The sequence below is a fragment of the Phyllobates terribilis genome, unplaced genomic scaffold, assembly GCF_046119375.1.
Source record: "Phyllobates terribilis strain yellow unplaced genomic scaffold, ASM4611937v1 Scaffold_2__4_contigs__length_985480577, whole genome shotgun sequence".
Lineage (NCBI taxonomy): Eukaryota > Metazoa > Chordata > Amphibia > Anura > Dendrobatidae > Phyllobates > Phyllobates terribilis.
In genome coordinates, this window is record NW_027362762.1 from 892,582,185 (window position 1) to 892,604,179 (window position 21,995).

Here is a 21,995-nt window from a genome sequence, read left to right on the forward strand (position 1 = left end):
TCGTTGGTCTACTCAAACAGGGTGGAACGATTCTGCTCTGAAAAGTCTATTTCTTGCTGGGCTCAATGAAAGGGTTAAAGACCTGCTAATTGCTTATCCTACACCTGAAGATTTGCAACAGGCTATGCAATTAGCTATACGGGTGGATAGGAGACTGCGTGCAAGGGTTAATGAGAGCAAATCCTCTGCTATGTCAGTTTCTGGTTATGAGAATGTGTGTACTAACAGTGGTGAACCGATGGAGATTGGATCGGTGGCACCTCGCTCTCAAGAAAAAGACCGTAGATTTTCTAAAGGCTTGTGTTTCTATTGCGGAAAATCTGGTCATTTGATTAAAGGCTGTGAGCTTCGTATGAAGAAAGAAAAAAAAATGGTCAGTCATGCCCGTATTGCCTGTTTAAATTCCAAGGGTGTATTTTTAGCTGCTTCCACGATTGCTCAGGAAAAATTAATGGAATTTCGGGTGTTTGTTGATTGTGGGTCTACTCTGAATGTAATTGATGGGGGATTCTTGGAAAGACTCAATTTAAAACCCGAACCTTTATCATCCCCCATTGCTGTGGTTTCTGTGGATGGTTCCCCTTTGAAGAATATTACTCTCAAGGTCTGTGAATTTCCTCTCACTATTAATGGTGTTCACCATGAGAAATTGGATTTGGTAGTTTTGAATAACTTGCCTTCTCCAGTAATATTGGGATTGCCCTGGTTAAAATTTCACAATCCTGTACTGGATTGGTCTACCAGTGAAATTAAATCCTGGAGCCATAAATGTTATGACAAGTGTTGTAACGGGCGTATTGCAGCTTTGGATAGGGGAGAATTGCCTGTTCCTATTCAGGATTTTTGGAGAGTTTTTTCTGAGAAGGAATCGCAGGTTTTGCCTCCTCATAGAGACTATGATTGTTCTATTGAATTTGTCCCTGGAGCGACTCTTCCTCAAAGTCGTTTATTTAACCTTACTATTCCTGAGAGGAAGGCTTTGGAGGAATACATACAGACAAGTTTGGCCGCCGGTCACATTAGGCCCTCTAAGTCTCCTGTGGCGGTTGGATTTTTTTTTTGTAAAAAAAAAGGACGGCGGTTTACGTCCTTGTCTGGATTTTCGTGAGATTAACAAAATTACTGTACGCAATCCTTACCCACTGCCATTGATTCCTGATCTGTTTAACCAGTTAATGGGGGCCAAGTTGTTCTCTAAAATTGACCTTAAGGGGGCATACAATCTGTTGCGCATGAAGGAGGGTGACGAATGGAAGACTGCTTTTAACACTCCTGTGGGTCATTTTGAGAATCTGGTTATGCCTTTTGGTCTTACTAATGCTCCTGCATTTTTTCAGAATCTTATTAATGACATCCTTAGACCTTTGATCGGCAAAAATGTGGTTGTGTATTTGGATGACATCAGAGCGTTTCACAGGAGATTTCCTGATAAGCCTGGTCCTAGGGGATCCGGAGGATCCTCTTAGAAGGGGGGGTACTGTTAGAACCTTGCTCTTAGGTTTTTTCCTTTGCTGGTCACATGACCTTGTTGGCCTATTTAATCCTGCTCCGCCCTTCTGGCTTTGCTGGACTTCATTGTATAACTACTTTCTAGCTAGCCTGTGCTCTGTATCTAACTCTGTTAGTTTGCTTGGTCTACGGACCTCTGTGTTCTTTATATTTTGTTTGTTCGTCTGTCTGCTACTATTTCTGTTAGGAGGTGTCCCATTTTCCTCCCAGTCCTTAGTACTTGTAGGGATTCCTTCCCCACATCTACAGGTCTCCGTACAGACTAGCTTAGGACTTTAGCAGGTCTGATCGCAGGATCAGGTCCCCTGTTACATCGTAGGGATTAAGCTGAGTTCTATCGTAGGGACAGATCTCCTGTCTTTCCTTAGCTCTGGTAGCAGAACATAACAGTCACAACCCTGGACACGTGGCCGCCACATGTCAATTGTCCCCCGAGCCCATGGACTGCAGCCTAGGAAGATGGGTTTCCTATTATGCTTATCCAGGCTGCAGAGTGGACTGTTCACCCGGCGAGGGGCCACAGGCATGTGCCGTGTCCATTAATTGGGTGAAGGTGCTAGGACTGTTGGATTCAGGGAGTCTAGTGACCCTAATCAGTGCCAACCTTCCCCACCAGCTGATCTCTGCCAAGACTGTGGACGTTCTCTGCATACATGGGGATGCCAAGGACTACCCTGTGACCAGAGTGACAGTGGGAATAGACTGTGGTGCCCAATCCCACGAGGTCAGGGTGGTTAAGGACCTGATACATCCTGTCATATTGGGACATGATTTCCCATTGTTCTGGAATTTTTTGGGGAAAGAAACCAGACTGAGTCGTGTAGACAAAATCCAGGTCACTAGGGAAATACCCACGTTGAGATCTGAAGGGGATGAGTTCCCATTGTGTGTCCTTGCCGGCAACAAGGAGGAGACTGTGACCGAGGAGGCTGACCTCCCTGAGTTAGAGGTGACAGGAGAGAACTTTGGGTCTGCTCTAGTTTGGGACTTGACCTTGAAGGGGGCATGAGAAAATGTTTCTGTCTGTAATGGGGTTGCTCAAGAGCCGGGGGCAGACACCAGGTACCTACACTTCACAGTTCAGGGGGAGATATTGTATCGGGTTACCAAACCAAAGGGTGATGAGATAGTGGAGCAGCTATTAGTCTCAGAGCCACACAAACAGAGGGTATTAGAGATGGCCCATTCACATGTTCTGTGGGAATACCTGGGGGTCGAGAAGACTCAGGAGAGGATATTGAAGAGGTTTTATTGGCTAGGGTGTTACCGGCAGATCCTGAACTATAGTAGGCCCTGACCCACTTTCCAGATAACCACCCTCTCTTCCCACTTTCGTAGTCCTTTAGTCCCCCTACCTGTGATAGAAATCCCCTTTGAAAGGATTGCTATGGACTTAGTGGGGCCCTTAGTCAAATCGTCCCGGGGCCACCAATACATTCTGGTGGTCATGGACTATGCGACCCTTTAACCGGAAGAGGTACCACTGAGGAACTCGTCGAGTAGGAGCATAGTCTGAGAACTTGTCCATATATTTGCCAGAACCGGGCTGCTGAATGAGATACCCTGTTCATGAGCAACGTAATGAAGGAGCTGTGTAAAGTCCTTCAGATTACCCAGCTACGAACCTCCGTTTACCATCTGCAGACAGATGGCCTGGTGGAGCGCTTTAATAAAACCTTAAAAGCAATGTTCAAAAAGGTCATAGAGAAGGACAGATGTGACTGGGACTACCTGTTACCATTCCTGCTCTTCTCGGTAAGAGAGGTCCCACAAGCCTCTACAGGTTTCTCCCCATTTGAGCTACTGTATGATGACAACCGCGAGGGCTCCTGGATATTGCCAAGGAAACCTGGGAAGCCGAGGTTACGCCCCACTGGAGCATGATAGAACATGTCGCCCAGATGCAAGAGAGAATGGCGAAAGTGATGCCTATCATGAAGGCTCATTTACTCCAGGCACAAGAGGCTCAGGCAAGGGTCTATAACTGGTCAGCAAGGCTTAGACAGTTCCAGCCTGGGGATTGCATTCTGGTGCTTATTCACACCGTCGAGAGCAAGTTCCTGGCCAAGTGACAAGGCCCATATGAGGTGGTGGAAAAACTCAGCGAAGTGAACTGCAAAGTTCACCAGCCAGGCCGAAGAAAGCCGCACCAAGTGTACCATGTGAACTTGCTCAAGCCATGGCGAGATTGGGAAACGTTGGAGGCTTCTTGCTTGGGAGCCAGTCCGAAAGCCAAAGTTGAGGACGTCACGATAGCAGAGACTATCACCGTCACAAAAGCAACAATGTAGAGAGCTGCTGAAATGGGACCGTGACCTGTTCTTGGAGTTACCGGGGCATACATAAGTGTTCAAGCATGACGTGCTGATGGAAGCGCATGTTAGGGTAAACCTCAAACCCTATAGGATTCCTGAAGCCCACCATGAGGTAATCTCAGCCGATGTGACGAGGATGCTGGACCTCGGCATGATAGAGGAATCAAAGAGTGGGTGGTCGAGTCCCATCCTGTATATGAGCTGGAAACTCTCGTCCTGGGAGAAAAATGATGCCATTGTGGAGAAAGAATGCTTAGCCATAAAATGGGCTATAGACACACTAAGATATTACCTACTTGGCCAAAAGTTTAAATTGGTGTCAGACACTGCCCCTTTGATATGGTTGAGGAAAAAGAAGGGTAAGAAGGTCCAAGTAACTAGGTGATTCTTAGGTCTCCTAGACTTTAGTTTTCACGTGGAGCATAGACCCGGGAAGTTACACGCTAATGCTGATGCCTTCTCCAGAATCCCCTGCTTGGTGTCTGAAGGTGCCCAAACCTCCAGCTTTGGGCAGTGGGGGGGAATATGTGACAGTCACTGATATGATATACAGTATGAGGGGAGGTATGTGTCACGCAGGTTGCTGGCCTGTGTGAACTGAAACCAATAGACTTTCTGCCAGCATGTTACATGCTGGGGGTTTACTCTTTTAAAGGGTGTGGTTTTATGGGAATGACATATAGATGGGAGGGAATTCATTCCCCATACCTCTGCCTCAGGGTGTGTATGAGCAAGGTTTAAATGCTCAGTTACCATTTTTTTTCTGTTGTTGAGTTTGGAGTTGCAAAGACTCCAGACTGAAAGGCCACATCTCAGAGAGGAGCTGAAGGCTGGGACTGCAACATGTGTGGCGAATCCCACACCGTTATGGACTGTGCAATCGTTTATCTTTTGTTTCATTGTTTTGCCAGTAAGGCTGTGTTTATCTTTGCTGAAGCTGCAAGGCTTTATGCTAAATAATAAAGCCTGCAGAGAAAACACGGTCCCTGAGTCTACTTCCTGGGAAGCCGAGTGAGGTGCTTTACCACAATGTGTATGCAGCTTCTGGGGTGAATTCTGGTGATAGGTCCTCTTTAGTTCTGGTGTGACCTATATATGTGGGCTGTATAGGACCTCATATGGGCTACTGGGAGTAAGAAATCACTGTGGGAATTTTCCAGTTGCACATGGCAATAATATTTATTGCTTTTTGAATTTTACATCAACAAGCAGCAGTTGCCTTTTTGGTATTTATGGGGCAATTTTCATGATATAGTGGCTCCATTGTTAGCCTGATGGGTAATAAGCTGCCATTTATAGATACACAGGACTCTTGACAACTGTAAAAGTCAGTATTACATGGCCCCTGGATCGGTCGTTCTTTAAACCGTCTCCTTCTTGCCAACATCACTGGCTCCTCTTTTGACCATTCAGTCTGGCTTGATGTTTTTGTGGAATGACATCAGCTGGCAGGTAAAAGGCGGTTCCTAATGTTCCTTGGCAGTGAACATTGACTACTGACCTGGCGACTGGACCAGGAAATTACAAACTTATTTACTCATCTCTTGTGACAATGGCTTCATGAAGTATGCTGTATTGTATCATCAGTGGTGGACACAGAAACAAAATGGTCCCTGTGCAATAACAGTGTATTGGCTCTTTGCAGTTGGGCTCCTTGCTGGTTTGGGGTTGATAATGGGCTCCCTTACCTGTTGGACCTCTGTGCAGCTGCACCAGTTGTACCAATGATGTGTCCTCCTCTAAGCATCATACTATACAATGTTTGAGATAAAGAAATAGGTCCATCAAGAACAGTCTATTCTTCCACATTGCTGATCCAGAGAAAAAACAAACCCGTATGATGCGCAAAAACTTTGGCTAATCTCTAAGATTTCTCTAGGGTCAATGACCCATCTCCAAAACCCTAGCTTTCATAATTAGTAATTACATTGAGGATAAGCTTCCAAGGTAAACTATTTCAAGACCAAATTCCTTCCATGCTCTCCGATGCATTCGGGCTTCCTCTGAGTTTCCAACAACCAAAGCAAGCATCATCATTTCCTGAACTGAATGTAAAAAAAAAAAATACTTCCTTATAGCTCTAATTTTTAAAAGACCATATTTATTTTGTGGTTATTTAAAGGCAACACGTGTTAATATTTATGAAATCTGATTGGGTCTAAATAGATGCATAATCTATGTCAATTATGGTTGGAACCTAGAATAGGAACCTGTTACATGCAAACTTTCTATAGGCAGTGCGTTATATAGCAGAAGCTGAGCAGATTGATATATACTTTTGTGGGAAAAGGTAAAACTTGTTCTTTATTCATGTAAATCACTGCCCTTTTTATGGTTCAGTTGACATTGCTATCCACAATTTACATGGTTCCCTTTCCAACTTGTACATAAAGAGATGACTGTCAATCCCTCAATTGAACACAGAGATTGAGCGCTATAACTTTATGCACAGTGAGACAGGCAGGTTGCTCAATATTTAAATACAACCGCCTACTGGACTCCTCAGTAAATAATGAACACTGATTTAAATTAATAAAATACAAGTGATCAGGGTCGAACTGGCCAAGGGCCCACCGGTAACATCAACTCCAGGACCCCACTTTTCAGCTACATGCAAATGTGACATTATCCTTAATCACAAATGTACACTGCTCAAAAAAAAGAGGGAACACTTAAACAGCAGAATATAACTTCACGTAAATCAAACTTCTGTGAAATCAAACTGTCCACTTAGGAAGCAACACTGATTGACAATCAATTTCACATGCTGTTGTGCAAATGGAATAGACAATGGATGGAAATTATTGGCAATTATCAAGACACCCTCAATAAAGGAGTGGTTCTGCAGGTGGGGACCACAGACAACATCACAGTACCAATGCTTTCTGGCAGATGCCTTGGTCACTTTTGAATGTTAGTTGTGCTTTCACACTCGTGGTAGCATGAGACAGACTCTCCAACCCACAGAAGTTGCTCAGGTTGTGCAGCTCATCCAGGATGGCACATCAATGCGAGCTGTGGCAAGAAGGTTTGCTGTGTCGGTCAGCGTAGTGTCCAGAGGCTGGAGGCGCTATCAGGAGACAGGCCAGTACACCAGGAGAGGTGGAGGGGGCCGTAGGAGAGCAACAACCCAGCAGCAGGACCGCTACCTTCACCTTTGTGCAAGGAGGAACAGGAGGAGCACTGCCAGAGCCCTGCAAAATGACCTCCAGCAGGCCACAAATGTGCATGTGTCTGCACAAACGGTTAGAAACGGACTCCATGAGTGTGGTATGAGGGTCTGACATCCACAGATGGGGGTTGTGCTCACAGCACAACACTGTGCAGGACGCTTGGCATTTGCCACAGAACACCAGAATTGGCAAAGTCGCAACTGGCACCCTGTGCTCTACACAGATGAAAGCAGGTTCACACTGAGCACATGTGACAGACATGAAAGAGTCTGGAGATGCCGTGGAGAGCAATCTGCTGCCTGCAACATCCTTTAGCATGACCAGTTTGGCAGTGGGTCAGTAAGGTTGTGGGGTGGCATTTCTTTGGAGGGCCGCACAGCCCTCCATGTGCTCACCAGAAGTTGCCTGACTGCCATTAGGTACCGAGATGAGATCCTCAGACCCCTTGTGAGACCATATGCTGGTTTGGTTGGCCCTGGGTTCCTCCTAATGCAGGACAATGCCAGACCTCATGTGGCTGGAGTGTGTCTGCATTTCCTGCAAGATGAAGGCATTGGACTATGGACTGGCCCACCCGTTCCCCTGACCTGGATTCGATTGAGCACATCTGGGACATCATGTCTCACTCCATCCACCAACGTCATGTTGCACCACACACTGTCCAGGAGTTGGCGGATGCTTTATTCCAGGTCTGGGAGGAGATCCCACAGGAGACCATCCGCAACCTCATCAGGAGCATGCCCAGGCTTGGTAGGGAGGTCATACAGGCACGTGGAGGCCACACACAATACTGAGCCTCATTTTGACTTGTTTTAAGGACATTACATCAAAATTGGATCAGCCTGTTGTGTGTTTTTCCACTTTAATTTTGGGGGTGACTCCCAATCCAGGCCTCCATTGGTTAATACATTTGATTTCCACTGATGATTTTTGTGTGATTTTGTTGTCAGCACATTCAACTTTGTACAGAACAAAGTATTCAATGAGAATATTTCATTCATTCAGATCTAGGATGTGTTATTTGAGTGTTCCCTTTATTTTTTTGAGCAGTGTATATACAGTAACAATGAACTAGGTAGATTGTTAAATGAAAAAGACGCCACCTTGGTCTGTACATAGTGATTCAAGTATATTGTGCCAAGTACTGCTCATATAAGAGGGTGGTGTCCCATTCTTGCACAGGGGCCCACCGGAGGATTCTCCTGCTCTCTTGTGGGCCAGTCCAAGACTGTAAGTGAAAGTAAATAATTTCCCATAAAACCATATCTAGATCTTCTCAGCTCCTTCTCCTCTATAACTTGTTGCCAACAGATCAGATACCATGTTCGATGTGACAAGTTCTCTTACATGGATGCAGAAACAAATAATGTACAGCAAAATTAAACAGAAATGTGGTTATTCAAGCTGATGCAATATTGACTTATTTCAAACCCAATCAGCTTCAATTATCTCATCACAGTTACTGAAATTGGCAGCAGACTAGAGCACAAGGTGTATGGTAGATCAAACATACCTTTGGTGCCAGAGACGGATGAGGTTGAACGGGGTGTTATGGTAACAGAGGTTTTGACTGTTGCAGTGGTGAAAAGGGGGATGATTGTGGTTGTAAATAAAGGTTCTGGTCAATGGGAAAACATAAAAAGAGACATGAAACGTAAAGACAAAATCATAGTATACAAAAATCATAACAATGGTTAAGCTGGGTAATGTAGACACACAGTAACATAGACATGCTTAAGCAAAGTGCTCTAGACACTTGGTCATTTAATAAGATTAAATCACTCTCATTTTGTATTTCGCTTCATTAGAACGGTATATAAAATGCTGTATTATTTTTCAATTACTGGATACTGCAAAACATTATTCCATCTGATGCTATGGAGAGTGAATTTAATTGACAAGAACCAAGCTTTCATCCATGCCATGTACAATGGATTGTGCGTCGGAGATCAAATGTGGATAAAACAACATGCTGGGTAAAAGTAGGAGACAAACAAGCAAAAATAACATGCTAAGAGGATGGAAATCACACGCCAAAGTGACTGTTTCACCTGCAGTGCCTTCCTCTGGGCTATATCAAGGAAAACTAATCAGCAATTGACTCCATGTTTTGCATTTTGTATTCAGAAGTCGTCCCCTAGCTAAAATAGAAGTCAATGGTGGGCAACAATCATAAAGACCCTTCTATTGAGCCACAGAGGACTTCTAAAAGAGTATATAATTGACTATTATATTTTTGATGCAGCATACTAGCAATACAAGTGATTGACTTATAGTATAATTTTTTTTCAGAAAATTCTAATATTCAATAGAAAACTTTTTGCGGTTTTCAGAACCTCTACTTGCTTTTCTGCAAAATGAACTTTTATCAAACTTATAAAAAACGTTTTAGTTTACGTTCCACTGGACACAAATCTATCCTGGCCATGTGATGATTTCCTACATGCCACAGTTCTGAGATCTGTACAGTATACAGCCCTGTACATCAAGTAACCAGGTCATATTTCTATCCAATGAAAGAAGTATATGATGAAGGCTCCTGTTCATTGACTACAAGAGATAATGGGCGATGTATTACACAAGAGATGAGTTTCTGTTAAATAATAATAATTAATAATAAAAATTGTCAGCAGAGTTATAATGTCACTTTTGCAACAAAGTATTGCATAAAGTAATAGCGATAAGTAGTGATGAGCGTAGGTGCTGGTTACTCGAGTTTGCCGAGGGTGCTCTGGTATGCACCGACTATCGCAGATGCTCAAGTGACATGTTCGGGCTGCATGTTCTGTGGTTATTAGACAGCCACAAAACATCCATTGATTACCTAACAAACAAGGGCAATCCCTACTTGTTTTGTGGCTGTCTAACCCGCACGAAACATCTGGCCGTGGGGACTCGAACATGTCACTCGAGCATCTGCAATACTCAGTGCATACCAGAGCTCCCTCGTCAAACTCAAGTAACGAGCACTTGCGCTCATCACTACAGATAAGTGATTGACTCAATGATTGACAGCATTCACTCTCTGACTGTGCATAGAAACATAGCTGACAAGCAGTAAACAGGACATCCCACTGGCATAGTCATCCATGAAGGGTGGGTAATCTCTGCAAAGGACACTGGACTCCTCAGCATATAATAATATGACTTATACCATTACTAATTATTGTAATTGTCATCAGAATTATCATTACTCTCACCTCTACATAGTATACAGTGGTGATATTCTACATAAAGTAATAAATAGAGATGAGTGGATCACTTCGGGCGACCACAGTTCTTGGTCCAGGTCAGTAGTCTATGGATCTTGACAGGAGCTAGGAGAATTTCCTTACCTTCCGAGATCCAAGGCTCAGTTTAAGACTAGCTGTATCCCGAACACCGCACAGATGATATCATACCAGGCCGGCATATCAAATGCCGTGCCTAGGAGCCCCGAATCTCAGGAATTTTGCGCACTGATCTGGACCATGGACTGAGTTTGAGCAAAGTGATTCTCTCATTTCTTGTAGTAATAATTAAAGTTTTAAGCTATCCTTCACCCTTTAAATCAAAACTATATTTGATTTGTAGATTTAGAAAGAGCAGCACAGGTAAAGAAAGATTCACATTAGCTTTGTACCACATATCCTAGATTTGGTCGAAGGTTCTATCAAAATCCCCAAAATGGAAATTTGTGCAGCTCCTGTGCACAGCCAGACATTACTGATCTGGACCATGGACCGTATTTGTGGAAAGTGATCCACTCATTAATAAACATTAAAGTTTTAAGCTATCCATCACCCTTTAAAACAAAACTATAATTGACTAATATTATAAGGTAAGGATGCGTTCACATTAGCTTTGCACCCCACATCCATGATTCCGTTGAAGATTCCATCAGAATCCCAAAAACGCAGATTTCCAATAGACCCCCAATGGAGCCATTGAGTTAAAAGTCTGCAACTTTGGACCCTGTTTGGTCTCCTTTCCTGCGGTGTCCATCTTTTAAGTCAGACACAATAGTGCAATTTACTTCTCTATTGTGTGCGAAGAGGTTTTTAAATCTAACCAAAAAATAATGCATCTTATTTCCAATAATTCACTTTATATACACGTTAGTTGGAATGAACACTAGATTGAGAAAACGTTAATAGGAAAACAGTTCCTAAATTCTTTGAACAGAAGCATAGCATGAATACCAGAGAATTAAATGTACCCTGCTTGCTCCTAATCATGTATTTGGTCAACATGTATTTTGTTTTCTTGTTACATTTCCCATTGAGTTCTCTGCTGGAAATAAACTGCTTTGATAGTTATTAGAACAGTAATTGTGCTTGAGAGTCTGCAGTATGACTAGTCTGGGCAATTACTGACCACTCAAAAATCACATCATTATTGTTGGATGTCAGACTCTTATCAAATGCAGACATGAGTTGTCAGAAGCCAGAATAGTATATGCAAAGGTTCCAGAATTAAATGGGTATATCAGTCCGATGTGGAGGTCACAGGTAGTTGAGCACACAAACAACAGTCAAGCTGTTTCCATATTTCCATCTGCTTCTGATTTCCACGTAGAGTCAGACATTTGAATCTCAGTCATGAATGGATAACATAGCAATACTCCTTTAAACTTATATTTTAAATATGAATTTACTAGTCAATTACTTGCTGTATTTTACTAGTAATACAACAGAAAACTTAGTGAGACATAGATGTTTTTTGGTAGATACAGATTCTTTCTAAAGGGAATTTGCCACTATAAAAAGTGCCACTTGAGATCTGGTCAGGGGTTCACTATTTATTTTTGCTATCACCAACTGTGCAGGAAACCACATCATTATACATTCACTTGAATGACGCTGTGTTTAAAATCACTGTACAGTAGGAGGCCAAAATGAGTGAACTTTGTGCAATACTTAAAAAAGAGTGAATAAATCTCTCACCGTGCCGAACAAATTAACTTCATTTTGAACATTGTGCAATGAAAAAGGTTCATGGACTCTTGTAATGTTTCATTAAAATTCCCTGAACTAAGTTTGGCTCAGCTGCACCAAAGGAAGTTGACCTAATTCTCAGGGAATCCCAAACCTGCATCCCTTGCTATCAATGATACTTTTAGGTACTTTTTCTGATAAATAGAGATGAGTAGATCGCTTTGCACAATCCCGATCCTTGGTCCAGGTTAGTCGTCAACAGACATGAATAGGAGCTGTATGAATTTGCTTATCCTCCTGGGACCCAAGCTAGATTTATGATTAGCTGGGCTGGTGAGACATCACCTGTGCACCATACACTGCATATGACAACACGCCAGGCTGGTGAATCAAACGCTACGCCAGGAAACCCGTAAGCTAAGGAAATTCATACAACTCCAGTCCTTAGCCAGAGAGCACGGATTTGGACCATGGACCAGGGTTGTGCAAAGTGATCCGCTCATCCCTAGTAATAAAGTTTGATGCTAACTTTTAACCTTTAAGAGGAAACTATAATTGACTAGTAAATTTAGAAACAGAAGCACAGATAAGGATGCCTTCACATTATCTTTGTGCCCAACATCCATGATTCCATTGAAGGTTCCATCAGAATCTCCAAAAAGCAGATTTCTAGTAGACCCCAAATTATCCCATTGAGTATAATGAGGCCAACGGTGACCACCCTTCCTGCGGTGGCCAACTTTTAAGTGAGATAAAATAGCAGTCGACTATGCAATTGTTTTGGAAGACATTATTAAATTTAACCAGAAAGTAATGCATAATCCAAATAAGGGAGGCTTCCAAGCAATACTGCGTGAAAAAAAGTTAAAATCATAAGAAAATTGTCCCTCTAGGGGAAGGTGCAGACCACTGTATTTTCGGCCAGAGTGCGATCCAACAAAACATCAGATCGCACTTGGACCAATGTTCGTCTATGGGGCCATGCGCATGCCCGATTTTTCCTCGGACAGACTCTGTATTGCTGCATCCCTGAGTTTGGTCCTTAATTCGGATCACACTTCACCATGCAAGTCAATGAGTGCGTGGAAATCATCGGAAGACACTCGGATGGCATCTGTTCTCCTGTACGATTTCCACTGCCTGACCCAATGGAGAAGATGGAGAAAAGTTGTTCTTCACCTTCTCCTCATCGGAGAGAATTGAATCACACTATGCTGACACTCTGATAAAACTCTGATCAGTTTCATCAGAGTGTCATTTGCATAGTAGACGCGATTATCTTGGATGAGAGAATCTACAGCCATCTGCACCTGCTCATTGACTTACAAGTTAGTTACCATGCAGGGCCCCAAAGAGAAAATATTCTTCCCTTTGAAGGAGAGCTCATTTGCATACTTTCCTCAGTATTTACCTGTGAACACAACTTTTTAGTTTATAAACAGATGTTATGTATATTTATAAAAAAAATATATATCAATTTGTAAATAAAAGACTTATTATCTTGTACTGAGTTACAGCCTATATTATGGTCAAAACTGCACGCATAATTCTACTTGTTGCAGCTGAAAACAGCCAACAATCTGGTTGACAGATACATTTCTAATAACGTAGCTTAATAGCATAGAGTATGACTTTTACATTTGGAGATGGAATTTAAATTTTAAAAAATAGCGCACAGGTGTAAGGCATAAACTCACGGGATCCATCTCATTGCTGACCCAAGAAGGCAGTTATGTCATGCTATAAGCCTGAAGCCTGCAGAATTGAGAATGCACCTCTGGGTTATGAAACAAGACCAGTACAAAAAGGGTAATGTTTTCATAAAACTACTCAAATAAAAAAAAATATTGATGAAAATTTGGAATTTTCCATTTCACTTTTTGCTTACACTTAAAGATACAACTTGTTGAAGAATAGAAATTAAAAATATATGGATGTTAGAAAAGCATTGAAAGATGAAAGCATTTTCCAATTCTGGACGAGCTGCATCAACTGTGAAAAGTTTAGAAGTGTGAGAAAGACTTTAAGAGTTCTATGGTTGCCTAGGCAACCAGACCTCCCTCTGTTGTGGATGCACCTCCTACTCTATCTTTTAAGTATTAGGTTCATGGGTTCTAGTACAGCCTTGACACAATCTGCATAGGTGTAACATTATTTTCCGACCAGTGCCACTTTGAAGACATCTTTTTAAATGAACAAGTCAATATTCAACTTGACCCAACATTTTTTTTTCTTTTTTCTTTTTTTTTTTAAATCATTTTTCAGTGACAGTGCAGGCGGGACACAATGTGAAAACTCCTAGGCGTGAATGAGTATGGCCGCCACGGGGCCAGGTTGTTACTAGGCAGCATGTCTCTCCACATGGCTGCCTTTCTGTTCCTTTCTCTCTTGCCGTGCTTTTGTCTGTTTATCTTTTTTGAGTGAAGCAGCTTACAAAAGAAGATGCTCAAAAGCAGTACAGCAGAAGAATGAAAGTGTCAGCATGAAATACAATCCATTACAGATCACCAGGTGTAATTCCATTTGGAACGAAAGATCATTTTTAGAGCATGCTACTGTTAACCCTTGTTCGTGTTTTCTTTTTTCACATTTAATGCATCACAGACTTGAAGGTTTGAATTGGAGGTGCTCCTGTGAACAGCTAGCAATGAACACATTAAATCTTCACCAGAACATTCAAGCTCAAAAAAATTGTACAAAAAAAAAAAAAGATAAAAAAAACTCATGAAAAAAAAACGACTACTTCCTTCTGGACAGTTACTGCATTGTTTTTGAAAGTTAAAATTGATGCCATGTAAAAAAAAATAAAGTGCAATAAATAGAACATGGTCAATTTATATGCATTGACACTTTATGTTGGCTATATAAGAGTCTCTATGCCTATGGAAAGGATAGCCTAAGTTCCAGAGCTTTCACTGATCAGCAAAATATAGGGGCTGTAGTGTTGCTAGAAGAATTTAACCCCTAGAACTTTTTATACCGTTGCAGTATCTAGTCCAAGGAGAGCATTTGCCCTAGTACTGCAGCTTAGATCACTTGAATTCAGTCAAATAAGTAACTTTACCAACTAGAGTTTCATGAAAGGACAAGTGATTAGTGATGAGTGAGCATGCTCAGTACTCGAGATTTACGAGCATGCTCAGGAGTTTTCGGAGTATCTTCGGCCTGCTCGAATGTTATGTTTGAGTCAATCCTGTGTACATGATTTGCGACTGTTTGACACCTTTAATACAATTGAGGAATGCCTGTTTGTTAGGCATTACTCACATGTATTAAAGCTGTCAAACAAACAGGCATTCCTCAATTGTATTAAAGCTGTCAAACAGTCGCAAATCATTGACACACAGAGGCTGAAACATAACACCCAAGAATGCTGAAGATACCTGGTGTTAGTCTGAGCATGCTCGCCGAAAGGATTAACAGTAGTGATGAGCGAGTATGGTCAATTAACCCTTTCGGCGAGCATGCTCAGACTAACACCAGGTATCTTCAGCGTTCTTGGGTGTTATGTTTCAGCCTCTGTGTGTCAATGATTTGCGACTGTTTGACAGCTTTAATACATGTGAGGAATGTCTGTTTCTTTGGCATTCCTCACGTATTAAAGCTGTCAAACAGTTGCAAATCATGTATACACAGAGAGACTGAAACATAACACCCGAGCACGCTGAAGATACTTGTTGTTGTTAGCCCGAGCATGCTGAAAGGGTTAACAGAACATACTTGCTCATCACTACAAGTGATTTGTTTGCAAAAAAAATATTGGGACAGGTAACTTGTAAGAGTCTATGGGCACTTTAATGTGCTTATTGGAAGTAGTTCAAGAGATACAATAGAACACCCAATAATTATAGGAGTTGTTCAGTGAAAAGAAGTTATTAACTATCCATGAGACACAGTAGACGATAAATTATTTATCGGTGGTGGTAATCCGCACTGATCGGTAGAATGTGGAACTTTTGGCCTCGAAAGAATGGAGCAGTCATAGTGTGCACTAAGTGATCTGGTATACATGGTTCAGTGTGCATCATTTACTTGGGTCTGCCTATGTAAACAGACATGACTACCTATCGGTGAAAATTTATCAATCGGCATTCCCATTGTGCCACAGGTCAGTCAATGTAAATGGACCTTTAGTTTTTGCTGTGCTACACAAACACAACTAGTATCCAACTTCTAACACAAAGTGAAGAAATAATATTATACCTAGTGGTCAGGGGTTAAAACACAGATTTCAGCAATGCCTCTTAACAAGCTCTGTGGTTTTGTTTGCTTATAATGATTGTTTTAGCACCACCATGCTGTTCTGACATGCCCCCTACTATGATGAGCACCTCACTGTCTATGGACATTGTATATGCAGAGCCTGGTGTGGGTGGGGTTAGCTTCCTCAGCTCTGCTGTATTGCTAAATCTAAAAGCTCTAATTGGGTCAAAATGGTAATCTAAGTGATACACCATTAGATTCAGCATCTCTTTGCCTACATCATTCTGCTCTCAGATAATTCAGCAAAAACTTGCTGACAGATTCCCTTTAACTGACATCCTGCTCAACAGCCTGTGTGCAGAGCTTGGAGTGCGATTACAGCGCACTCACTGTGCACTCACTGTGTACTGAGCGCTGTCGGCATGGAGAATGTAACCTAATTTTCTCCCTGTAGCTGCACCTCCAGATAGATTAACCAACATGTTGAGCCCCTTTCTGGAAATGGTCGTAACTGTGTGGGTGTGCGCCTTTACATGTTCAGAGATCACTGTACAAAATGAGGGAAAAACTTTAACTTTAACTCTTCTCCTTACCAGTCGTCAATGGTGGGATCCTGTTTTATCTACCTCTTGCTTTACAAATGGATGTTTCCTTTTGTTGTAATCCTTCCCTCTTACAATACTGAGATCAGTAACAACCAGGGCTAACTGGCAATTCCGGCAAATGCCAGATGGGCCGATTCAGAGGTGGATAACACAGCCCAAATAACAGTATTCAGTATCCTGTGATGCAGATACTGTTAATAACTGTAGCGGAGCCAAGAACCATTTGACAGAAGTATCAAGGTGGATTTCTAAAATCTAGGTATAGATTTAGTTGGCATGAAAGCGCCGATATATTCATGCAATTAGCTTGACATATAAAATCCTCATGACAGGTTCTCTTGAAAGAATTTGGCTTATTTTTCAGCTTTCCCTGCGTCAGAGACAGATATTTCCTCCAGTCATGGACTGGAGTACATTTCTGCTATGATTTGCACTAAATTTTTTGGGCTTTATTAGGTTCCTTCAGATAAACTCCTCACACTTTTCAAAATGGCAAAAGTTGCAGCTTTTGCACAAAATTAGCAACTTTTCCGGGGGAAAAGGGCTTCAGGAATTATCTCCTTATATTAATTATTCTTAAAATTCACCAAAAATACAAACAAATTATCAAACAGGATGAACCACTATGTTAAATCAAGCACTTTTTAATCTTTTTAAGTTTGCACTAAAAATGTTTTTAACAAAAATAACCCATCGTATATTAAATTCAATATCAAATATCACACGCTGTGCATGTAGCTAGATTAAAGTTGAGTCTTTGGAGGGATTTTCTGGAATCATCAGAATTAATGGCTTATAACTAGAATAGTCCATTAATATTTGGCTCTGTCAATCAGATGTCTGTAGTGTTCTCATTGTTTTCATTGTTTCCAACACCTGTCAAGAGTCTGCGCTTCATCAAGCTGATAAGGTTGCAGCTAGACTTGCTAATTGACCATTAATTGCCTACATCTGAGATGATTTGCGGTTGTTTAATATGCTTCCAGGGCTCACAGAACAATCAGTCATAGGTATTTTTGTGCGCATAAACAGTCATTGTCCTCGGCAGCACATGATTTGTTTACACAGTATGATATGCTTCCGAAAATGATGACACTTAAAGGGTTTTCTCACAAACAAAAGTTCACTTTAATCAATAGATCTTGGAATAATAATAATTTTCACAATTTGATGTTTTTAAATAAAATGTTCCTGTGCTGAGATAATCTTATAAATGTGCCCCTGCTGTGTACTGTGTAATGGTTGTGCCTGACTGTACAGGAACATGGTCTGATCATACCACAGCTCCTGGGCAGGGGAGGAAGCAAAAAAGAGTATACAGACATTACAGCAGGGGATCGCAGCTGAATCTTTTTGTGAGGTACAACCTTGTTTAAAAACAGGCAGGGAAATGTTATACCTCACAAAAAGAATCAGCTCTGATCCCCTGCTGTCCTGTCTGTACACTCTTTTGCTTCCCTCCTGCCCAAGAGCTGTGGTATGATCAGACAATGTTCCTGCATGGTCAGAGACAGCCATTACACAGTACACAGCAGGGGCACACTTATAAGATTATCTCAGCACAGGAACATTTTATTTAAACACATCCAATTGTGGAACTTATTATTATTCTAAGATCTATTCATTAAAATTTACTTTTGTTTGTGGGAAAACCCCTTTAAGCATTTAGCTCGTTCACGGAGTGATTGGCTACCTGTTTACACAGGAATTGAATGTTCCTAGAAAAACTCATTCCTGATAATTAACCAATGTGAATTCATACGTAATCCTTGAAAACCCCTTTAATAAAGTGATCATAATATTTAATGACAACTATCAATAACGAAAAAACATTATCTTGAATTATTTACAGTGCAAAGAAGAAGAATTTGCCTGTAAATTAAGAAATATTCAGCAGTTTGAGGCTTTAGAGTATAAAATGATATGGAACAGATTTGTACATATTTGCTAGATTTGTTGAAAAAAAATCAACAAATGCTCAAACCAGCTGTTAAACAACTTTTTTCCTTACTGCTCAAAATGCGTAAAATTCCAACTTTGCTTTTTATGTATTCATATAAAGCTTTAAAGCTTCTAATTAGCAATATTTTTTTACAGCAGTAGGACTGGAAATATACTGCAACTGTTAGAGATGAGAGAATCAATTTGTTGCAAATCAAATTTGTGTCAAATTCTAGGAAATTCTCTGAACTCTGCAAATTCAATCAATGTGCAATTTGATTTGCACAAATTGCAAAAAAAGACAGTCAATATTTTGCACAGTGCAGAAGATTGCATCAGCCAAAGAAGGCTCACATAACCTCGGGCACATCCAAGCTAGCCTATAAGGGACTCATAAGGAACTTTCATAGCCTGTATAAAAGCTAAGGCAGGGAATGCAGTGTAGCAACTAGTTTTGGGTGAATCTGTTTAGTGAGAAGTGAAAGCTTCACTGCTTAACAATGAAAATAGGGCAAGAAAGCTCCAAAACTCTGAATATGCAGTACAGATAGCAACGTGTATGTCAAAACAGCACTGAAGAATGGTCACTACCTAGTGATGAGCGAGCACAAAAATGCTCAGGTGCTCGATGCTCGGGTCGAGCACATTGGAATACTCGGGTGCTTGACCCGAGCAATGAGCCCAATGTAAGTCTATGGGAAACTCAAGCATTTTTCAGGCTGCCCCCCCCCGGAGGTCTGCAGAGGGCCTAAAAATTGCCCAAATCAATGGGAACAGTGCTCAAATGACATGGGAACAGCATGGGGAAGACCCCTGGAAGCATTTCTGACTCCCAGGTCACTTCTGTCAACAAAGTTGTCAGAAATATTACCCCACTTTTGCGGACTCACAATAAAACATACCAAAACAAAACCAAAATGGAATTTCCTGGGAAATGTGTTAAGGAGCATCCTTTCCGGGGCATTGACTTGTATATAAAGCAAAATAAATAACCAAAAACAAAAATGCTCCTCCACACCTTGGGCTATGTTCACACGTAGCGTTTTTGATGCGTTTTTTCACTTTTGCATTGCTGTCAACCGTGACAAATGCATTCACCAGGAAATGTAATTTTAACATTTTACAACCTTATCTGGCCATGTGGTGTGTGAGATATCATAAGACACATTGTGTTTCATTTGTGAAGGAGGGACTCTGAGAGTCACAAAGCCTATTCTAAGAGAGCCATCAGCCGGCTATGTTTTATTGTTCCCATTACTAAAGAGTGGGTCTCCTATACTGTTATTGTGTATGCAGTGAGTGCCAGGGCTGCCCAAAATTTGGACGTACCCCAAAAGAGCTTTGAAAATTTGGATGCACCCCAGTACCCCTTTGAAGAGACTTAGAGGAGGGCCTCCTGAAAACAATATTCCCATTATTAGGAAGTAGGTCTCCCATTGTGTTTGCCTATGCAGTGAATGCAAGGGTTGCGAAAAATTTGGAGGCACTCCAATGCCTCTTGGAAGAGACGTGGAGGTCAGAGGGCCTCCTGAAAACAATGTTCCCATTATTAGAAAGTGGGTCTCCCATTTTGTTTGCCTATGCAGTGAATGTAAGGGTTGCCAAAAATTTGGAGGCACTCCAATGCACCTTGGAAGAGACGTGGAGGTCAGAGGACCTCCTGAAAACAATGTTCCTATTATTAGGAAGTGGATCTCCCATTGTGTTTGCCTATGCAGTGAATGCAAGGGTTGCCAAAAATTTGGAGGAACTTTAATGCCCCTTGGAAGAGACGTGGAGGTCAGAGGGCCTCCTGGAAACAATGTTCCCATTATTAGGAAGTGGGTCTCTCATTGTGTTGGCCTATGCAGTGAATGCAAGGGCTGCCAAAAATTTGGAGGCACACCAATGCCCCTTGGAAGAGACATAGAGGAGGGCCTCATAAAAAATGTTCCCATTAGAAAGGAGCGGGCCTCCTTTACTTATAATGCCCATGCACTAAGTGTATGGGCTGACAAACATTTACCCCTGGGGGGTATACATGAACATACTGTATAATTTTTTTTTTTTTTACAGGCATCATAAACACCCTTTAAAAAAATGATATGGGTGTTGCATCAAGGACCACGGTCACCCTGGTGATATGGTGGTGGAGGATGAGGAGAAGGAGGAGGACAAGAGCAAATAGCTAAAATCAGGAAGCGTATACTCATGTGTGGGTGTGAAAAGGTGCATGGGAATACACCTCCCAAGAAAAGACGCTGGATTTGAGTTTATGTTAAGCTGCTATCATTCGGTGGTGCGGAGAAGTCTGGCCCAATACAGCCCTTGTTCATTTATATAAGAGTCAGCCTGCCAGCATTTTCAGTTGACAGGCGGATGCACTTATCAGATATAATTCCACCAGCGGCACTAAAAACCCGCTCTGACAAAACGCTGGAGACAGAGCATGCCAGGACCTCCTAGGCATAGAGAGCCAGTTCATTCCATGCATCCAGCTTGGAAACCAAGTAATTATAAGGCACAAAGCAATCACGGAGGACGTTGGTACGGTCGGCAAGGTACTCCCTCAGCATTTTCCCAAACTTTACACTCTTTGTGATATTACCCCACGCCTCAGGGTCTGTGCGATGGGAGGGGCTGAGAAAACTCTCCCAGAACTTTGACAGTGTTCCCCTACCTCTGCTGGATTGAAGTTGGGTCTCTCTTGCCTGTACTCCTTGGTTGTCCAACGAAGTGTGCCCTCTGCCGCCAGCATTTTAAGATGGGAATTTTTTTAATAGTTCCCCAACAAGGGCTTTCTGGTACAGCCCCATTTTTGTAGACCTGTCCGCCTCAGGAATAAGAGATATAAAGTTTTCCTTGTAGCGTTGGTCTAGAAGTGTCACCAACCAGTAATGACTGTCACCCAAAATTTTGAGAACGCGAGGGTCATGGGAAAGGCAGAGTAACATAAACTCAGCCATGCGTGCCAGACTACTAACAGACAAGATTTCCGTGTCCTCACCAAGAGGATGACTGACCATGCTCTTCTCCCCATCCTCCTCTCTGTCCTCTGACTATCCACGCAGAACAGACGGTATGACAGCTGTGCAGGTAGCACCGTCTATAGCGCATGAAATTAGCCCCTGTCCTTCCTCCTCAACTTCCTCTTCCTCATTGTCACCCAATCCAAGTTGGGATGAGATGAGGCTGGGCTGTTTGTAATCACCCTGTATGGTTCCTTGCTCCATCTCATCGTGCTCCGCCGCAATGCATCCTCTTTGATTGTGAGCAGAGAGCATTTCAGAAGACAGAGAAGCGGGATGGTGATGCTAATTATGGCATCATCGCCGCTTACCATCTTGGTGGAGT

At 42.0% G+C, this 21,995-nt stretch overlaps 1 protein-coding gene across 2 annotated transcripts in view; it reads right to left on the minus strand.

Moving 5' to 3' along the window:
* Nucleotides 1-21,995, minus strand: part of CADM2 (cell adhesion molecule 2) — a 612,895-nt gene that overhangs the window by 125,443 nt on the left and 465,457 nt on the right. The window contains exon 7 of one of the 2 annotated variants that reach the window (XM_073668208.1): nucleotides 8,511-8,615. The exons of the other annotated variant lie outside the window; for it this stretch is intronic. Within the exon in view, the coding sequence (XP_073524309.1) occupies nucleotides 8,511-8,615 (105 nt within the window). The remainder of the gene's footprint in view (nucleotides 1-8,510; nucleotides 8,616-21,995) is intronic. 2 annotated transcript variants of the gene reach the window in all.